At 38.0% G+C, this 21,908-nt stretch overlaps 1 protein-coding gene across 4 annotated transcripts in view; it reads right to left on the reverse strand.

The window, feature by feature from the left end:
• Positions 1 to 21,908, reverse strand: part of NBAS (NBAS subunit of NRZ tethering complex) — a 344,585-nt gene that overhangs the window by 27,369 nt on the left and 295,308 nt on the right. For all 4 annotated transcript variants that reach the window (XM_061168818.1, XM_061168819.1, XM_061168817.1 and 1 more), the window contains one exon: positions 14,354 to 14,549. In XM_061168818.1, the coding sequence (XP_061024801.1) occupies positions 14,354 to 14,549 (196 nt within the window). The remainder of the gene's footprint in view (positions 1 to 14,353; positions 14,550 to 21,908) is intronic.

Consider the following 21,908-nt stretch of genomic DNA (forward strand, 5'->3'; position numbering starts at 1 on the left):
ATTTTGACTTTTTAAAAAGTTACAGCTCCTACTTCTGTTTCTTGTCTTACTACATTGACTAGGATGCTGAAAAATAATAATGATACTGGGCATTCTTGTTTTGGTTTTAATTTTAATGAAAATGCCTTCAAATTTTCAGTGTTAAAAAAGTCAGCTATAATTAAAATCCTAGTGATCAGCAGAGGACATGAAGCACAGCAAATGATCAATACACATTTTTTGGTAAAAAAATATAATAAAAATATTGATGTTATCTACTTACTTTCTATAAGATGGTTTTGTCCCAATATATTTTCATATCACAACTAGTAATAGTGCTCATTAATGGTAAAAAAATTTAAACAACTTTCAGTTGAAGAAAATCACTGTGTCATAAATCTGACAAATTATCTAAAAAAATATTTAGGAAGAGAAGTATTGCTCTGAGACAATAAAAGTTAAAGCAAACACATCTCAGAGGCTTACAGAGGTTGTGAGAGCGTGTGATTTATATTAATATCATGAGAACTAAAATTCCCTAAAATACCCCAAAACAAGGCACCTGGCTGAGCATGAATGTGGACCTATGAAAGAATGAGATTCTCTCTTTTCTGAGAAGTACTGCAGTCCGCACTGAAATATATATTCCCAGCATCTAAATATATTTCATGAAAGTATAAGAGGTACAGAGAAATGACTTCGGTGTCCAAACAGAATATGAAATGACTATAGAATGTATTTTAAAAGAGAGGAAAAACTAACTGTAGGTGGCTATCAAATGCTCCAACATACTTCATAAGGACTTCATAACATACTACATGAGGAGACTCTAAAATAAATAATAAAGGGCAATTCAATTAAATGTGCAGCTTTTAAAATAGTGTTGGTAAAGTCAAAGTAATACAGAAAAATGTTTATTTTGGAGACATTACTGGACCTTTATGAGGCTTAATTTCCTCTTTTATAAGATGAAGATCCTTCATATTTATATCATGGTTGTGAACATTAAATAAGAGGATATGAATAAGATAGCTAGCAAGAGGCTGGCACATGGTAGGCACACAATAAATGATGGGTATTATTTATATTATCTTCTACATAATACGCTAGATATAAAAATGCAGAAAGCTGGATGTGTGCTATGATTTCTTCTAACAAGGATTATGCCTATAGATTAGGCAGGACAGAAAAAGAATACAAAGAAACGTGGCTATTTTAGGATAATGGAATCATGGGTTAACTTTTATCTCTTTTTAAAATCTCATTTATTTGTGCATCAATTAAAGTATTTGAAATGACTCTTAAGCATGCCTTCCAAAGATCAGTAAAAATAAAATTGAGAGAAATTGCTATTTTTTTCCTACACTTTGTTTTCTTCTGTCCTTTTCCCCAGTGAAAACAAAAGGAACATGTATCTGTTTTAACACCTCTGTCCCTTCCCCAGTGAGCAGGGGGTGAAAATGTTCACTATTTTACAGGCACCGTAGAGTTGGTGACGACTCCATACTGACACCAGTAACGAAATATCACAGGATTTTAAAGGGCAAAATTCGAATGTGACTCAAACATAAGAATATTTCTTTCCCTTTTGTCTCTGAAAGTGATGTTTCTCTCCTCACTGAATTGGGTGACTTTAGCCCGTGCGGTAAGTCAAGTCTGTCAAGCAGCTGCAGCCTCCTTATCAGACAGAGAGTAACTGTCCTTGAAAAAGTGGACTGAGTCACTTACGCTCAGATGAGAACAGCTTCAACCTTAAATTCCTCTGCAGCTGCTTGAAAGTGAACATGACTATCTTAAACTGAGGCACCTCTCCTGAAATCGGCACCTTCCTGTAGGCATTGATAGCAGCTTACCTTATCTTCAGATATTGGTAAACATGAACAAGGTATTAATGCACATGAAAGTACTTTATGAATAGAAGAAAATTACCAACATGTAGAGGATTATTACTGATAGTAGTATCATTAATCACCATATTCCTATCTTGAATGTGAGTTTATGAGCTGTTCTAAAAGGCTCGTATGATGACACCTGATTTAAAGTTACCAAGGCAACTCCATTCACGAACACAGTAAAGTCAGACTGAGCTTTCTGTACACGGGGCTTCAAAATACAAAACAAACAAAAATCCCTACTTCAACAGATATACAGAAATATGAAAAGGTGACAGAAATGATCTCTAGAATACTAGACCCTTGTATGTTACAGCTACTCCTTTTATAAGGTTTCTGGTGGCCAACACTGTCTGTTGTGTCCACTGGGTCTAACCAAGATCTCTGGTGAAGGAAAGTCAAATTTTTAGAAGACAAAAAAGTCATAAGCTTCTGCTGGACTTAGTCAGAAGCTGTTAGACTACCCCACCAATCTCAGCAGTGCTTAGACCAGTATCTGGCACACACTAAGTACTCAGTAAACAGTATTATTATTATTACTTATAGTAATTGATTATTATTCTTAGATAAGAGAATATAAACAGAATGTAAATTATGATCATGTCCATTTCTGAGTATAAGTTTTATTAAATAGAAAACATAAAATTGTGGAAATAGGACTAAAGTTTAAATACTAAAAGTAGGATAGCTATCTTCTAGGAGATTTTCCCATTTCTATGGCAGAGAACTAAAGAATAGATGTAGCTATTGAGAGAATTTCATAAGTACTATATCTTGCACTGCTTATAAAAAAGGCAAAATGTGTTGCTGAGACAGCCTGAAGGTTCAAACAACCTTCCCTAGCCCATGCGGAGGGAAGTATATCTACCACAGGAAGGGTGTACTGATAAGGAACAAAGAAACGAGAGATTGAATTATTTCCCACCTTTGCCTCTCGGTCTGGTGATGAGCACAAACATTTAGCCTCTGCTTCTCTCCTAAGGTATATTAGGAAAATGAGTGCCTATTTGTGAACTCCTCAGGAATAAATGGTTCTCAACTGCCATAAAAAGTCTCTCCTAGGGCACAGCAAACATGCCCTTGGGATGGGGGGAAACCCAATGAAAGAATTAAGTTCCAAAGGGTTTTCCAGATGTTTGAGGCTGTATGTGGGGTGCATAAACACATAAACATACACAAAAAGCTAGCAACCACACTTATGAGCCATGTTCTACAGCCTACTTATTTTATTGTATCTCAAAAGATAGAAATTACACAATAAAGCATTCCATAATCACTCCCCATAAGTGCTGTTGTAACTTCAATACATAATACATGTTTTCACATGGCTAAATATAATATTTAATGAAAACATTTTTAAACGAGACATATGAGAGGGGGAAAATACTTTGTTTTAAAATAAGAAGTAAGATTTGCCTTACAAATTTTTTCTCTAGGACAAATAATCAATCACGCCATATGAGCCTCCATAAATACACATGTTTACTTTAAAGAACTGCTATACAAGCCAATTTTTTAAGGCCAGATTTTGTTTTTTAGTTAATGTTGATAAGGTATTAATAGAATAATTCATGGAGCTGGAAATGCTTTCACTGTAGTGTATCATTCAGACTCAGGTGGAATACTGGCCCTGCCACCTCATAGCTCTGTGTCCATGTAAAAATACCTCACCAAGCCCTAGTGATTTCATTTGTAAGAATAAGGTAATAATACCTAACCTATCAGGGTACTTTGAGAATAATGTAACATAATATAATATATAACATAATACAGGACAATATACATACATACACACACACCTGTATAGGTTCTAACACTGAGTTAACATTGAGCTACTATGGCAGCCACAGTGTTGGTAGTTCATTATTATACATTATTCTGCTATGTTTTAGCAGAGGTACTATAAAGGTTTCTTAACTACTCTGAGCCTATTTGCTCATGTGTTGAATGGAATGATAAGATCACCTCCATCAAAAGGGTTATTATGGGGGCTTCCCTGGTGGCGCAGTGGTTGAGAATCTGCCTGCCAATGCAGGGGACACGGGTTTGAGCCCTGGTCTGGGAGGATCCCACATGCCGCGGAGCAACTGGGCCCGTGAGCCACAACTACTGAGCCTGCGCGTCTGGAGCCTGTGCTCTGCAACAAGAGAGGCCGCGATAGTGAGAGGCCCACGCACCGCGATGAAGAGTGGCCCCCACTTGCCGCAACTGGAGAAAGCCCTCGCACAGAAACGAAGACCCAACACAGCCAAAAATAAATAAATTAATTAAAAAAAATAAATTAAAAAAAAAAAACACAAAAAAAACACAAAAGGTTTATTATGATTTGTATCAGTTTCATAACGATATCACAGGGAGATCTGTGTCAAAATCTTCCTGTGATTTAGGAAATCTCCTTTTTTTCTTGTAAACATGCTAATTTGGCTGCCCTGATAATTACGTAAGCAACAAAATTCCTCATTAAAAAAATGGATCCATGACTTTGCCGTATAATCAGCTTCTCTATTGTTCTGTGTTTAATGAAATGTTCCACCATTGACTCGTCCTTGACCGGAATCATGGAAGTTCACACTGAAACGCCTTTTTTGCCAACACGGCTAATTTCAAATGTTGCATAATACAGAATTATCTATCCAATATACATCCTAAAATTTATTCCAGTCACTGCATCTTTTAAAAATGGGATGTTGTTTGCCTGCTGTGTTACACCAGTACATTCTGCTCATTTTGTCTGAAAACATTTTAAATATGCTAATATCCCCATGTAAACATCAATTGTAAACAACTGATTGCCATTTCTCTATGGACAAAATCTTCCACCTGTAGGGATGCAGGAAAACATAATTTCTAGTAAATGTTTTTATTATTTATTTTTTTTTAAAAAGGGTTATTATGAGGTTTGAATGATAAGATACACATACAAAGCCTAATGTTTGGTTCATAGATGGCCCTAAAAAACATGAAAACTGATAGTATGTGAAGCATCTTCTCAGCTTAAGGAAAAACAGATTTCTGCTGTAATGACCAGAGTTTTTAGTTTGAATCTATTTTTATTGCAGTTGGAAGTTATCCAGAGAATTATGTGTAGTAGAAGAAAATGGTGGCCATTGAGTTATGTGGCCTCCTATATATTCTATATATAGAATACCTACATATCCTCCAAAACAAAAAGAACAAGAACAAATAAAACTACATAAAACCCATACATTTAGCACAATTACAGGCCAAGAGTGTCTAAACTTCAAAGTATCGTAAGTGAAAAAGAAAGAACACCAAACTCCAAAGAATGATCTCTCACATTCCATGTAAATGTTTCACATATTCAAGAAGTGGATCCATAATTGAAATAAACACGAACAGTCAAAACCATACAAATAGAAATAAAATTAATCTATCTATACTATAAGTGAATAAGCAAATCACAGTGGAGGTGGTTTGTGGTGTGTGTGTGTGTGTGTATGTGTGTGTGAAAAAGAGAGAGAGAGAAGGGAAGGGGAGGGACGGAGAGAGAGAGGGAAGGAGAAGTAACCTTGAAAAAAGATTTTTGAGTACTATTACTCTAAGGCTAAAGACAAAAAGAGCTCTACACAAATATTCTAGCTAGTAAGTTGGCTGGAATTTCCATAACTACTTTATGTGTACTCTCGGATTAAGCAAGTAAATAAATACACTGTGGATAATGAGAGTCAAGTTTCTCACTGACAGAGAAAGGAGTTCACAAATAAGGAAGGAGAGAAGACTAAACTGTGTGGAACTGGATTGGAATTGGAAGGATCAACACAAACTCATGGTTTTTAAAATGAATATAGACAGACATAAAAGTAGATGTAGACATATGTGTGCTCTGTCCCCGAAGAGGATCTAGAAGCTATAATACCACTGCATCAATGAGTACACCTAGCACCCGAGTCTTGGCTTCTAAATGTCATTCTTTATTTAAAAAATCAGGCTCTTTAAAGTCAATGACTGAATCCAGATCCAGGCAGGGAAAATGTAAGAGGGTCTCGAACATCTGTGGTTCAAAAAGTGATGGGATGGGCACAAGTCAAAAGGATGCAGAAGAAAACCTGAAAGGTTCCCAATGGAAAAATCTGAGATAATTTGAGCAAAGCATTAAAATGGTGATAGTAATAGATTACAACCACAGAACAAAATGAGAATCCTTGAGCTTGTGGTGATGTAAATAAATGAATAAATGAATAAATACATACGGGGGAGAACAAATGATAAAAAATACCATTTGGGAGACACCAGTTAATAAGTGATCATTAACTCAGGCAACAGTCATCAATGCATGCTAAAATTAGCTGGTGAAAGTATAGTGAGAAACAGGGCTTACACAATCTCAAAGTTCCTCAACACAAGACATTTATTAATCCCAAAGGGAAAAAAGATAATTTTATATAGAAGAAATATGGTTGACACCACCTCAATCAAGTGATCAAAATGAACAATGTCAGTAAAGGAACACAACAGTACTGTATATCTCCTAAGATAACGTACTGGGAAGGACCCAAAATCACTTCTGTGGTAGTCTCACCAAAAATGCACAACTTGAATACACGAACAAAACTCAGACAAAGTCAAATTTAGTGGTATTTTACAAAATAATTGGCCAGTGCTTTTTAAAAAATGTCAAGGTGATAAAAGGGGGGGAAAAAAAGAATGAGGAACTATTTCAGATTACGGGACCCTAAGGAGACATGGCATTAAGTGCAATGTGTGACCTGCATTGGACTCGTATCAGAAAAAAACATCAGTGGGCCGACTGACAAAATCTGAATGATGGGTAAAAAAGATAAGGTATTGTATCAGTGTTAGCTGTAGTCATCTGAGATGGTAATATTTGGTGAACCTACATGAAGAGTATGTAAAATTCTTTGTATAGTTGACATTATTTTTTTGGTATTAAATATAAAATTTTCAAAATGAAAAGTTAAAAAATTAGAGAAGTTATGTCCAACTACCTCATATCCGCACCACTCTCCGATATTCAAACACTTGTATTTTTCCTGCTTCTTTCCCCCTATTTTTCTTCAACTTTTCCCTCTAATGCATTAGAGGAATGAAGAGACAACAGCAATGCAGCTCCTTGGGAGCACGACGGCTACTAAGCAAAGGGCACTTGGATATAACTGTCCCACTATAAACAAAGCCAACTGGGACCTGAGCAGACCCCGGGAGAAGGGTGCCCTGTGATGGAGTCAAAGCCATCCCCATCCAGTGACATTTACTAAACTCAAGTTTATTTCCCAGGAGGTGGTGGCTGTGAACTAAGACCCACGTAAGGCCATGAGGACAATCTGCCTGCGCGAAGGGGATAAACAGGGCCTCCCTGTTTCACCCCCACTCCCCAAAAAAGTGCTGTTGAGATTTAAAACACACTACTGACAGCCCTGAACTTCGTGTCTTTCTCCACAAAACCGGGTTCTTCTGTACTTCCTGGCTAGTTAAGGAGCACCACTTCCTCCCTGGTAACTTTCGCAGAAATCAGAAAGGCCCTGGACTCGTGTCTCATCCCCCGCACCCAAGCAGTCACCGAGTCCACTGGTAGAAACTCCTTCAGCTCCCTTTTCTATCCTCTTCCATCTTCGAAGCTGATACAGAGTTCAGGGCCAGGGTCAGGCAACTTGACCACAGCCTTTGTCCCCTAACTGGTGCCCCTCCAGTCCCGTGTTCACGCAGAGGTCAGAGGGCTTCTCCTAAAGCCCGGATCTGATCACGCTGCTTCTTGGGCACCAATTTTCCTGGAGGCCTTAGTGTCACTGAGGTAAAAGCTGAGCAGGACACTGGGGCGTCTCCACCGTCTGACCTGCTTCTCTCCAGTTTCCTCTCTCAGTGGCTCTTGCTTCCACACCGTACACCCAGCTGTGCTGAACTCAGGTCAAGAATGCCCTCCTCAGAGCAGTCTTCCTCACCACCTCCAGACAGAACAGCTACCTGCCCTCCTGAGCCCACGCACCAGGCAGACTTCTACCATAGCACCGAAGCACTTAGAGTATTTACTTCTTGGTTCACAAATCTACATTCTCCATCGGATTGGAGTCCCCACACCAACAGCGTCCATCCACCGGGACCGGAGTCAGAGCTTTGCATGTGTGATTCCATTTAACCCTCACACTTATTATTCCCATTTTACACATGAGGAAGCTGAGGTTGTAAGAAGGTCAGTAACTGTTCAAGTCCCCAGAGCTAGTCAGTGGTGAAACTGGGATTTGAATGCAGGTCTACCTGGTGAAGAGCCCAAACGCTTTACTACCACTTGCTTTGTCTCTTTTTCTAACCCCAGAAAGTAGCAGAGTGAACGGTGCATAATCTACGCTTGAAGAATCTTCGATGAATATTTCACACAGTGTACAGTTCAAACAGCAGTTATTAGGCACATTTTTCAGACTGTTTTAACTGAGCAGCAATTAACACATATAATGCTGTGTATTGAGAGAGTGAAAAATGCTAAAAGATGAAGCAATGTTTTCTGTTCTCTGAATCAAACTCCTGATTTCTCACACTTAATCACATCCAATCCACATAAAGTGACAGTGGGAAGAGAAAAGGACAGCAGAGCATGCTACCGAAATGTTACTGCTGAATGTATTCCCCTGGCAAATAGGAAGAGGAGTACCATAGGGCCAAAAAGAACACAGGCTTCCAGATCACACAGAACTGGATTTGAACTCCAGTTCTATAGCTCACAAGCTGGGTAGGTCATGTAACCTCATCTTCTAGGTCATGTGACCTCATCTAAAACACAGCGAATGGTAACTACTTTGCAAGGCTGTTTTAAAGATGAAGTGCAGTGATGTGCACTTAGGACAGACACATTCCACAGTCTCCTTATCTTCCCCCAGTGATGCCAGTGACAAGAGGGTGAAATCTTTAAAGGGAGAACCCATTATTCATAAGGAAGGACCTTCTCAAGGTCTCCAAACATTTGCAGAACCCAGTAATACGGATGCTCGCTTAACTTTAATCATTTTAGGAAAAAAGGCACATTGATCTCTTGCTCATATTTGGACAAACGTGCTTGTGATTTGTTTGCTTCCACATGAGAAGCAACTAGCTGGTCAGAAATCACCATCAGCAAAATATGGCAAGTTAATACAAAATAGTATCAATCTAAAAGCACCAGGCCACTCTCTAAGGAAACAGTTGCATTATTCCAAGCAAATCATTTTATTTGCATGTAAGGGGGAAGCAGCATGGTCTAATCATCATTCATGGCAAGAACGTCGGACTGAATGTCAGGAGTCTTGGCCTTGCCACTTTAAAGGTGACCCTGGACATGTTTTTTAAGATTTAATATTCATTTATTCAACAAATATTTACTGAGTGTCCGTAAGACCCCTGTTCTCATGGAATTTATATTCTAATGGAAGAAGAAAGACATCACATAATAAATAGACAGACAGAGGGGAAGAAGTTAGCAGACAAGGGTAAGTGATTAGAAGAGAAAAATGCTCATAAAATAGGTTGTGACTGGGTGATGTAGTCATTTTGGAAATGGTGACATTTATGCTAAAATCTGAGGACGTAACTTCTTCCTTTTCGGACATCCACATCCCTCCTATAAAATGTGACTACTGACCAAGGATGCTTTTGAACGTGTCTTCTAGTTCTAGAAATTTGTGATTTCATGGCTATTAGAGAAGTATTCGTGTGAACACATATTCTTAACATCAAATATTATCCTATATTTAAGAAAATCATTTATGGCAATGAGTCTTAGCTTTGAAGACATTTAAGGTAACAGTAATTCTTCTGTAAGGAACTAAATATAGCTTTGCACACTTAACTTTTCCTACTGATCTTTGTCAGAGCTCTGTCTGACGAGGAAGTGAGTATTTTGTTGATGTTTTGGCAAATGAAGCCAAGCTGGCCTCTGACGAGAAGGGCTAATGTATCCTTCCATGTATACATGAATTTGTAATGAGGTTAGAAGTTGTCTTAAACTAATTCTTTCTGTTGATCACTTACAACCACAAATTCAGACAGACTGAAATTTTACAAAGTGAAATGAAACTCTAAGCCACATGTTCTTTTTTACATAAAAACAGAAAAAAAAAATTGAGGTGATGGGGTATGGAATTTTTTAAGGAAACATCAGTATTCTGACCCATATTTTTCATGTACCAGTTAACTAGAAAATTACCAAACCTGAAAAACTCAGATAAATTGTACCAAGGGAATTAACACATTACATTCATTCCCCTCCCCCTCTACATTCCTCCCTCCCCTCCCTCTGTCTCCCTGCTGCCAGCCAAGCTGGGGCACATTTCTGGGATGGAAACGAAGGCCTTTCAAGCTGTTGAAAAATGAGGGCCCCTGAATGTTTAATTCTGTTAACTAATCATTAGAAAACTAGAAATCGCTGTCTCTTTGGGAACCAGTGAGGTAGCAGGCTCCACAGACTCTGTGTTTAATTTTGCAGGAGCTGGCTGGTTTCCCAGCAACACATTGATTTGTGGGATCACTACCTTGGGCACCTTGAGGATAATTAAATATTAAGTCCTTATTTGATGTATGCAAAGTCTGCCTAAGAGGATTACCAGCCTCAGTGAAGGTAGCAGTCCCACATTTTCTGGTAATTGAACATTGCAATGTCATTACCTATTCTTATCTTTACACTGTAAGACTATGTCTCTATCCTTAATATTACCTTTGAGGATGGAGAAGGAGATAGGGAGAAATTAAGAAAATGAGAGCCCATGCAATCAACACTTTGGGGTCTTCTAGGTGTTTGGGATATGGAGATGAAGACGACAGTTTAATGTGTGTCGAAGAAATGACAGAGGTGAGCAAACCATCCTCTGTCTCCTCTGGTTCAAGGCTCCATTTTACACACCAAGCAGCCAAGGCTCACAGTTTAAGAATCTTCTCCACGATCATAAACAACAGTGGAGGGAGGATGGAGACACATGCATGTGATTTGTCCACCAGCGCCCCAATCTTTCTACTGGTCTAGTGAGAGGTAACACAGTTTTTTAAAAACAGTAATGGAGACTACCTCAAATTTAAACTATGGGCATAGTTCTACAGCATTCCAGAAGTTGTTGCTACTTCCATTCTGATGCTACAAATGTTTTGCATTCATTTTCTAAATAGCAAACAGCTATTTATAAGGCAGCGTTCCCCTACCAAATTCACTTGCCCTCCAAAATAGATTTGAATAAGTAATGCCAGGCTGACATAGAATACTTAACTTTTAAAGGAGGAGGAGGAGGAGGAGACACTCAGTGATTTAATTTATTTTGAAGAAGTCTACAAACGAATAACATAATTAAGCCACTATGGTAGTTTTTTTTTTTCTTTTAATTGAAGCATAGTTGACTTGCAATGTTGTATTAGTTTGAAGTGTATGACATAATGATTCGCTATTTTTATAGATTATACTCCATATACAGTTATTGTAAAATATTGGCTATATTCCCTGTGCTGTACATTACATCCTTGTAACTTATTTGTTTTATACCTAATAGCTTGTACCTCTTAATCCCCTTCACTTATCTTGCCCTCTCCCTACCGCTCTCCCCTCTGGCAGCCATTAGTTTGTTCTCTGTACCTATGAGTCTGTTTCTATTTTGCAATATCCATTTGTTTTATTTTTTAGATTCCACACAAAAGCGACAACATACAGTGTTTGTCATTCTCTGACTTACTGGGTTGGCCAAAAAGTTCGTTCAGGTTTTTTGTTACATCTTACGGAAAAAGGCCAAAATTCAACCTTTTTGGCCAGCCTAATATTTCACTAAGCATAATACCCTCCAGATCCATCTGTGATGCTGTAAATGGCAAGATTTCATTCTTTTGTATGGCCTAGTAATGTGCCACTGGAGACATATATCTGTTTATCTATATATCTCACATTTTCTTTATCCATTCAACTGCTGACAGACACTTAGGTTACTTCCATATCTTGGTTATTGTAATTAGTACTGTTATGGACACTGACATGCATGTATCTTTTCGAATTAGTATTTTCATTCTTTTTGGATATATACCCAGGAGTGGAACTGCGGGATCATATGGTAGTTCTATTTTTAATTTTTTGAGGAACCCCCATACTGCTTTCCATAGTGGCTGCCCCAATTTACACACCCACCAACAGTGTGCTAGGATTCTCTTTTCTCCACATCCTTACCAGTCACATGTGAAAAAATGAAATTAGAACATTTTCTCACAACTTATACAAAAATAAACTCAAAATGGATTAAAGACCTAAATGTATGGTAGTTTCCTTATTTCTACTACCAAATACTTTAAGAAACTCAGATCATTAGCTTCCAAGGACCAGGAAATTGTTCTTATACAGAGGGAAAGTAACAGGAGGTAGAAAATTTAAAAAGCGAAGGAGACATGAGATGACTTTTACTAAAGTCAAGAGACATCCTGGAGAGATGTTTTTTGAGGGCCTGAAAAGTTCACACCACCAGAGGAAACAGTGGTGAAACGAGGAGCAACAGACAGACTTTGCAAATGAGAGACAACAGTTTGTATTCAGTGAACTTCAAGTCAAGTCAGTCTAGAAAAGTTCATGGAAAAGGATTCTTGACAAAGCTAAGCTCCCTTAAATACTGTTTTTGGAAAAAGTTCAGCTGAGATGAAATTAAAATCTCAGAAATAGCCAGAAGTCATTGAAGTCATCTAAAAGCTGCAACTTGTTCTCTGAATAACTGGAACATCAAGGAAAACTTAAAAGAAGAAATAGTGGTTATACTTATATTATTTCTGAAGCGTTTGCACCCAAATATCAAAGTGTATGTTCTAATGTTTCAACACAACAGGTAAGATGGATATTTTCCTCTTTTCCCAGTTTCCACGTTGCTTCATAACATTTCCGGTGCACAGATCCGACATGAAGTGAGGCTCCAACCACAGAAGCCGGCCTCATCGTCCTGCCAGGATAGAGGCATCAAGGAAGACGCAACTGAAAAAGGCTGAGTACTTGAAAAATGGAGGTTCTGTCAGAAAAGTACATAAAAGTCAGAGCGTTCATTTGTTTCAGGATGAGTCAGAACTTAAGGTTCCACACGGCAAAAATAACGTGACCTAGTTTGGAGCTTACCTCCGAGATGCTACGGGAACCTTCGGGTCTGCTGAAAACAAGCACACCTCGAGCATTCACTATGCCAGGGGCCTGGAGTATAGGTCATAGCCCATTGCATTAGTGCTCACAGACTGCTCCTGAAAAAGCCTGTTAGTGGTCTCTTGATGCAATTCAAAGCAAAATGCTGAGACTAAATGTGATATGGTCATGGTGCTTCAGAGAGTATTATTCAGGTATTAGTGACTTTTAATACAATCCATTTCAGCAGTTTGGCAAGATTAGAGAATCTTTGATAAGTCCATCTTGTTTGAATCTCAAATTCCCTAACTCTGAAGAATAGAGAACAGTATTTACCTGTTTCTCTCACGGAGGGAAATAAGAATATATGAGGTAATTCTAAAGATGCTCTGAGAGGAGTCTCGAGATAGCCTTAATATTTGGTTCTTTTTTAAAAAGAAGTTCATTGTTCTTTAAATGAAATAATAAGGAAACAAACAGAAATTATGAAGCAAAGCTTTAAAATTAGAAGGTAAATTGAGTTGGAATCAGACTTCCAGGAAACTCTTTTGCAGACTAGATCAACCTAGGAAGTCTTATTTTCTAACTTTTATTGGTCTGTAGTCTACTCTGCAAGCTGAAGCACTTGATTAAGTGCTGACTCTTAGATCCTATGCTTTCAGGACGCATCAGTTTAGAATCTAAGCCAAAATTCAACAGCCACCATATTTCTTTGATTTAGGAATTGGCATTTCCACTTACTCAAGCAACAAGCATTTAAGCTCTGAATGTGTGCACAGCATACTGAGAGGGATTTGAAAAATGATAGGTATATCCTCCAGGGTTTCTCAGTTTTCAGGTAGTGGGGAGACAAAACTTTTAGTAGTAGTAGTAACAGCAGTAATAATAATAATAATAGATCAAATGTGTGGACCTCAAGGTTCAATTAATTAAGTTTGAAATGGTCAGGGAAGGGTCCAGAGAGGTGATGGACTGAGTGAGCCCTGAAGGATGATATGGAGAAACCAAGATCTCGTGTATCTGCTGCATTTTGTCTGTCTGCATACAGAAGAGAAGGGAGGGCATTTTAGTGCCTGGGCAGAGCATAAAAGAAATGAAATAGCTATACTGCACACTGAATTTCCACTTAGATCTGCATTTCTCCAGGGAAAGGGTGAGCTGCCATAATTAACTGATACTATGAAAAATCCTGACTGTATCCTATGAAGAGAAAAATTAGATACACATGTTAGGTGACTGAGGCATCATCTACTATGCATACTCAAACATACGGAAAAATAAAAACAAAATCTGTTGCACATATTCAACTACTACATAGTTGGACTGATGAACACATGGGGAAGTTTGCATTAGCAAGCTGATTATTCACCTGAAGGTGGTTTAAAGTAATCAAGAAATGAGCAGTCAGATGCTCCCTTACCTGTCTCTGGGGCCAAGTGGCTTTGAGGATGGCCTCCGTTCTAAAGAACACAAGGAGCTTGCCATCCTCCTCGGTCAGGTGAAATGACTGTCCCAGAATCTGCAGCACTTGAATGCGGGGCCTCACGGGCCAGGCGTCGTCAGCACAGAAAGGCCGCAGCCACTCCAGCAGGTCCTCAGAGGACACCAGCTCTTCTCTGCAAAATCAAGGGTTAGATTAAAAAGAAAAAAAAAGACTTAGTAGTTTCTAATTCCAGTAATCAAATGCGGTGACTGATCTAAACAACTGTTTGTTGGGTGACTTTATTTGTTTTTCTACTGCGAGGAAAAATGTAGGTTTTAAATGGCTTAAAGCAAAGCACATTAGGTGTTTAACAACTATGTAAAATGCATGTGATTTTTAAACAGTACCATATTCAAATGAGTTACAGAAAGCAGGTAAAAATAATCAATATATTCTTAGCTACTCCATTTCTTAAGCAAAGTTTATTAAGAAGCACGGCTTATTTCAAAGTTCTATGAAGATGTATGCCCAGTGCCCATCCAGTTCCCAGGGCTTAAAAGACTTTCTTTTTATTGAATTGAATTGACAACTAGCTCAATGGGCAAAATTAAAGATTTCCAAATCAAACAGTTTTCATTAGAACACTGCTTTAGAGTGATAACTGTTTCTATTGATAATAGTTCACATAGGAGGGCGCTAGAGTCTTGGATAACCAGGTAGGCATCTGGAAAAAATCTTTGATTGAAATATTATTATTTTAGTCTTGGCAAACAAAATAACTCTTGTAATACAATTTTCATGAATGGCTTATCTCATCAACTAGTTAATAACTTTGAATTCAAAGAAAAAGAAAAAAGTATGGTTTATTTCTACTAATGATACTAATAGTGCCAGGCATCATTCAGTAATTTTATATAAACTATTACTAGTTGACAATAACTATACAAAGTAAATATATTTACTTTGTACATATTTTATTGAAAATTTTTTCAGTTTTATTGAGATATAATTGGCATATAACATTGTATTAGTTTAAGGTGTACAACGTCATGATTTATGTATATACTGCAAAATAATTACCACAGTAAGTTCAGTTAACATCCATCATCTGATAGAGTTACAAATCTTTCTTGAGATGAGAACTTTTAAGATCTCTCTTAGTAACTTCCAAATATATAATATATTGTTAACTATAGTCATCATGCTGTACATGTAAATTCCATTTTATAGATGAGGAAACAGGCTTCATGGAAGTGATACTATATGCCCACAACAACTATACTAGTGCAGTATGACCCCAAAGTCCATGTTCTTTCTACTATTTTTATGTGACAGAATTTAAATAAGGGGTTAGAGTATCAAATTTGATACTACCTTAAAAATAAAATATGAATGTGTGATTATTAAAGAAACGGGAGGTCTAAAAGGATTTGTCGAAGGGGACATTTGTACAACTTTCTATCCAGTACTAGAATCTTTTCACTTATAATCCCAAATGGACCACCTTAGGAAAACAACTTATTTGATGATGATGTCGATGAATTACTACTATCGATGACTGTTAAGAGGTCACTCATACAGAAGCCTCACTTCCACAAGGCCCTAGAGATCCAGGCTAAAGCACTGAATTATATAGATTCTTTTATAACCAGATCCTTAGGCTTTCACCAATAAATCACCCACATCAAGTTCCAAATTCCATGAACTAACAAGACCACATAAATTTTTTTAAAACTTCTGAGAATAAAACTCTACAATACCACTGAGTATTTCTCTCAGTGTGCATTCTTTAATATACTTGCCAATACAATTTCAAGGCAATTTAAATTAAAAAAAAACAAAGTTAGTTATTTGTATTTAGGAATAAATTACAAAATGCCGTGGACAATTGGTTCAAGCATTTCCTAAATTTACAAAGACATTTGTTAGTTTTACCTATGAGTGTCACTCTTAATATGTATCAGAAATGTCAAAACTGGGGTGCAAAAGAAGCAGAATGCTATAAATATTTCCTGGATATCTACTACTTGCAAAGCAAACAGACAGTATTGTGTAGTGGAAAGAGTATTATTTTGGAATTTGATGGACCTATGAATCTTTTCCTAACAACTCTCAATAAAAATCATGAATGTCATCATTCCCGTTTTACAGTTAAGTAGACAAAGGTCCTGAAAGTGTGTCTCTTGGAGTCTTTGCAACCAAGATAACTTATATAAAGTGCCCAGAATTGTATGTGGCACAGAGGAAGGATTTAATAAACAGTAACCATCATCTGAATAATCATCATCATTTTATTATCAGCATCAACAGAGTACTAGTTTGTACTGGATGATCAGGGATGAACAATTATATGATCTGTGCCTTCAAAGAATTAATAATACAATGAAACAGAAAGACTTCACAAATGACTATTCTCTAAATATTAACATAATATAAATGTGAACAATTGTCTTGAAGAAAGAGTGGGTAAAATCAGGGAAGGCTTCACAGAGGACGTGGCCTCTGAACCGGATCACAAAGGGCAAATGGAAGGCACATAAATGGAAAGGTGGGAAAATATAATCCAGATAAAGAGAAGAGCAAGGGAAAAAAAAAGTTCAAGATTTCAAAGGACATCGCATGTTCAGGGAGCAATAAAAGCACAGATGTCTGGGGGTCAATCAGAGGAGAGCAAAGCGAGGACAGGTCTCCTGACCTGGATAACCAGGAGCGCGCACACAGGCTGAAAAGGTGGCGCACCCTCAAGCTCTGAAAGCACAGGCTTCGCAGGCGTCAGCCCAGATTCAGTTCCCAGAATGACCACTTCCTGACAGCACTACACTGACCAAGAAGTCACTTAACGGTTCTGAGCCTCAGTGTCTTATTTGTAAATTGGAGATAGATAATAACCCCTTACTCGTGGAGTGGTTGAGAATGAAATACATAAAATGAAATAATAAAGCACATAATACATTATCTGGCACATAACGAAGAACTTCAATTAGTGGCAGCAATGAGTATTGAGGACATTGGTCTTACATGGTGTGGAATGGGAATGATGGAGGGTTTCTGAGCAGTGAGATATCATAGTCATGTGAGTGCTTAGAGAGGTGTGCAGGCCGGGGCACGCCCTTTGGGTGAGGCCTACACTGGTCAAATTAAGTGTAATTCAAGAGAAAAGAAGATTAAAGTACATTTTGGGCTTTGAGTCCAAGCCAATTTCACATAATAAGAAGCTGATATTTTTGACCCTGTCACCCAAGTGCCAAGAGGGGAGCAGGTAGGATGAGCTAGAATGGGAAGAAGCTGGAGTCATGAAGACCAGATGGAAGTTACAAAAATAATGCAAGACCTGCATACAGTGAACAAGAATGAAAACTGTTAATAATAATAACTATGAAAGCTGTGTGCCATGAATTACATCACTTCATCGTCACTATCTTTTTCATGTATTCTGTTATCATCTCCAGTTTGTAGATAAGGAAGCAACCAAAGAGACGTTTAATAACTTGTCCACAGTCACACAGTAAGTCATGGAGCCAATATTTGAACTTGGACTATCTTACTGCCTTGTCAATCACTATGCAATGTTACTGAACCAAATGGGGGCAAATTCCAGAACACTGTGGCAGTAGATTAAAATTATTCAGGTACTGATGTGATACAGAGAGATTATTATCATAGCGTTTTCCAAGTCATTAGATTTAGATTCCTTTTACCTGACAACTTGCTGTGCAGTTGATAACATTGGACATTTTGGAAAAAACTGCTCTAAGTTTTGGTTGATAGTTCAAATACATAATAAAATTACGAAAACTCATTCCTAAAACAGAAACATTGTGTTCTAGAAGCACTATGTTATAGATGAACTTGGCTATATACTGTGAACATCTGTGCTCAATAAGACTGCACAGAAATGAAAGGCAGCTCTGTAGGAAAAGCTGTCCAGGAAATCGACTAGACAGTATCTCCTAAAGTTTTTAGCTGCAAAATAGTTTACATTTTAATTTCAATTTGAGTTTTTAAAATTCGTAGTCTTTCTTATGATTCTGCAAATACACACACACACATATACAGAGGCAGAGAAGGAAAAACAGAATGTTAGAATTGTGATAGAATGTTAACAATTGGTGAATCAAGGGGAAGAGAATATAGTCATTATTTTTCAATCTTTGCAACTTTTCTGTGGGTTTGAAATTTTTCAAGATAAGCAGGTGGGTAAAAAATAACCAATTGCGACTTTCTTTTTTTAATATATTTATTTATTTATTTATGGCTGCGTTGGGTCTTCGTTGCTGTGTGTGGGCTTTCTCTACTTGTGGCGAGCGGGGGCTACTCTTAGCTGAGGTGCGCAGGTTTCTCATTGCGGTGGCTTCTGTTGTTGCAGAGCACGGGCTCTAGGCTCACGGGCTTCAGTAGCTGTGGCACACAGGCTCAGTAGTTGTGGCACACGGGCTTAGTTGCTCCGTGGCATGTGGGATCTTCCCGGACCAGGGCTCGAGCCCGTGTCTCCTGAATTGGCAGGCGGATTCTTAACCACTGCGCCACCAGGGAAGCCCCCAATTACAACTTTTACAATGTAAAAAAAAAAACCAGAATGGGAAGGAAAATGATTCCATTTTTATAGCATTTTATGGAGGCAAGGAGAGGGTTTAATGAGCTTAGAAATAAAAAGAGAACATGATTTCAAAACATTTTTACCTTATTATAAAAGAGATATACAAATGATTTTTAAAAGATATAAAATAGGTAATAGAGAAAAGTATCTCAGTTTCATTGCAAATACACAGACATTTGCTTCTACCTCTTTCCCTATAATGAGGATTTCTGTGGTGGGGGGAGGTTATTATACTACACAGGGTAATTCAGTACACTATTTTTTTTTAAAAACTTAACTACTAAAGGAAACACACACACATTCACACAATCAGTTTTGGCCCAAAAGATAAGGAGTCTTCTGAAATATACGAGTAGTTCTACTAACAGAAAAGAACAACAGCAGCAACAATGACAACAAAACTAGGTTCACTGAATGATTTATTTGAGAATATGATGTTCTACTAGGTAAGTAAGGTAGTATAAGAGGATATTCACAAAACTACAGAGGAACGGAAAAGAAATGCCAACTAAACAAAGGCAATTATTGAATCAAAGAAAAAAGATAGATTCTGAGAATATTAACAAGCTGATCCTTTGTATAAGAGTTTGCAGATTCTGCATGGCATAAACGTATGAAGATAACCCAACTTTGAACTTAAATGATTATGGTCTATTAAAAGAGACAGTAAATACGAAAAGCACTTTATATATCATGATGCACTACACAAAATAAAATTATTGTTCTTATTTGAGAACGGGAGAAGGAAAGACTGCATTCAAACAAGACAAACATAGACCTTTGTGATTTCTTGTAAATATAAATGTCATAGAATTGGAATGCCTGAAGGGAAGAGAAGGTCACTTTGTCCAATCTTCTAGATTGAAGCTATAAACCAGCAGCCAGCGTTTTGTATTGGCTCACACAGTATATACCAATGTTTCAAAATTTAAAAATTTTATACAGTGAAGCTTTACCAGCTCTTCTTTTTTTCTCCCGCTTTAATGAGATATAATTGACATACAGCACTGTATAAGTTTAAGGTGTACAGCATAATGATTTGACTTACATATATTGTGAAGATTACCATAGTAATAAGTTTAGTGAAAATCCATGATCTCATATAGATACAAAAAGGAAAAAGAAAAAAATGGTTTTTTTCTTGTGATGAGATCTCTTAGGATCCACTCTCTTAACAACGTAGCTCCCCTTTAAATGCTGGAAGATAAGGACTCACTGGCAGCTGCTCCCCTTAGATAAGGCCTCCTGAGCTCTCAAGTCCCCCTCAGCCTCCACACTTCCTACCTTCCCTTAAGCCCCGTCCACCTTGCTCATTTCCATTACCTGCCTGCCTCAGTAGGAAATGAGTTTGCAAACTGATCTGTAACATGCTAGGCTAGATAGAGAGAGAAGGACAGGCAGGTGGGTGGGCCCGGGGTGGAAAGCAAGTTAATGTGAGCGAGCGAACAGTGAGAGACGTAAGTGCTCATATTCTGGGTAGGTCCCTGAACTCAGTTAAGGAACCGATCCACACGCTGCGCACACTTTCCTCACTACACACGGAACTCGGGGAGCAGACATTTCCCAGGACAATGTCTTCTATTCATCAGCTCCCGTGAAACAACTGGGGCACCTGACAAAGAGTAAAAGGGAACTGAAAACAAATGAATGCATAACGTGTTAATGGCATTGCAGTAGTATAAAAAGCGTGATTTTTTTCAAATAATTATCATAATCAAGTTATACTAAAAGACAAATTCCTACAAAGGCAATAATTTTGGTGTGTGCAGAATTCCAATCTCAAATCTTAACTTTTGGTAAATAAATACTAACAACGTCTTTGTGGCTGCTCTCAAATGTATGCCAATCAGAAGATCTTCTTGAGGTTCATTCATCAATAGAAACATGGACACATCTCACTGTAACGTGGCAGAAACGGCAGCTGTGAAGTCATAAATACGGCCTTAGGTGGCCCCGAGGAACACTGCAGTGGTAGAGTGGATCCACCCTCCGGGTCGGCGACCATGGCTTCCAGCAGGGTTCATATCACAGAACAGAGGGCTCAGGCACTGGGGGTACCTGGAGATCATCTGGTGATTCACTCTGCCTCACGGAGCGGGAAGAGGAAGAAGAAACTGGTTTCCATTTGCTCTAGTGGGCTTTCTTTTTCTTTTCTTTTTTTTTGGGGGGGGGGGGGGCGGGGTCTTTTGTGTGCTTTAAAAATAATGTGAAGTCCCTAGGTAACTCCAAACAGCTCAATGAAGCCTGAATGATCTGACACTGTTCAATATACACGAAGCTTTAAGACAGCTGAAGCTGCTACTGTGATTAAGCAGCAATTTAAACAAACAAAGACTCCTAAAATACTCAATAGTTTTGAAGGCAATCTTTCTCCCTCTTTGAATGGTGCACAGAGGAATTCCTCATTAATTATCTGTTTTCTGAGTGGATTTATTTCTGTACATCCTTTTGAGAATCACTAATATACTGGTTCACACTTGTGGGTCATATCTGTTAGGAAATTTTTTAAAGGTATATGAAGGCAGGGAGTAGAAAAGGAAATAAGGCCAAGGCAGAGAGAAGGAGGTGGAAGAGGCGAGAAAATGGAAGAAAGTAATGCCTTAAGACCTTGCAAAGTTCAGTCCATGGACTAAGGGGCACTTGGGAGCTGGTTGGAAACGCAGAATCTCAGGCGCTACCTACACCTACCCGAGTAAAATGTGAATTTTAACAAGATCCCTGGGCAATTCCTAAACAGAATGATGTGTGAGAAGCACTGCCTTAACAGTCCATTGCAGGCTCTTTAATGTCAGAAAAAGATGAGATACGATAAGAGAAATTCACAACACGTCTTTATCTGGCCGACCCCAGACAAGCTACAAAACCTGTCTGACCTTCATTTCCTCATCTGTAAAATGGAGATGACAATAATAGTAATATGATAGGGTGGTTCTGAGGACTGAGTGAGTTGTTAAA

Source organism: Eubalaena glacialis, chromosome 14 (genome assembly GCF_028564815.1).
Source record: "Eubalaena glacialis isolate mEubGla1 chromosome 14, mEubGla1.1.hap2.+ XY, whole genome shotgun sequence".
Classification (NCBI taxonomy): domain Eukaryota; kingdom Metazoa; phylum Chordata; class Mammalia; order Artiodactyla; family Balaenidae; genus Eubalaena; species Eubalaena glacialis.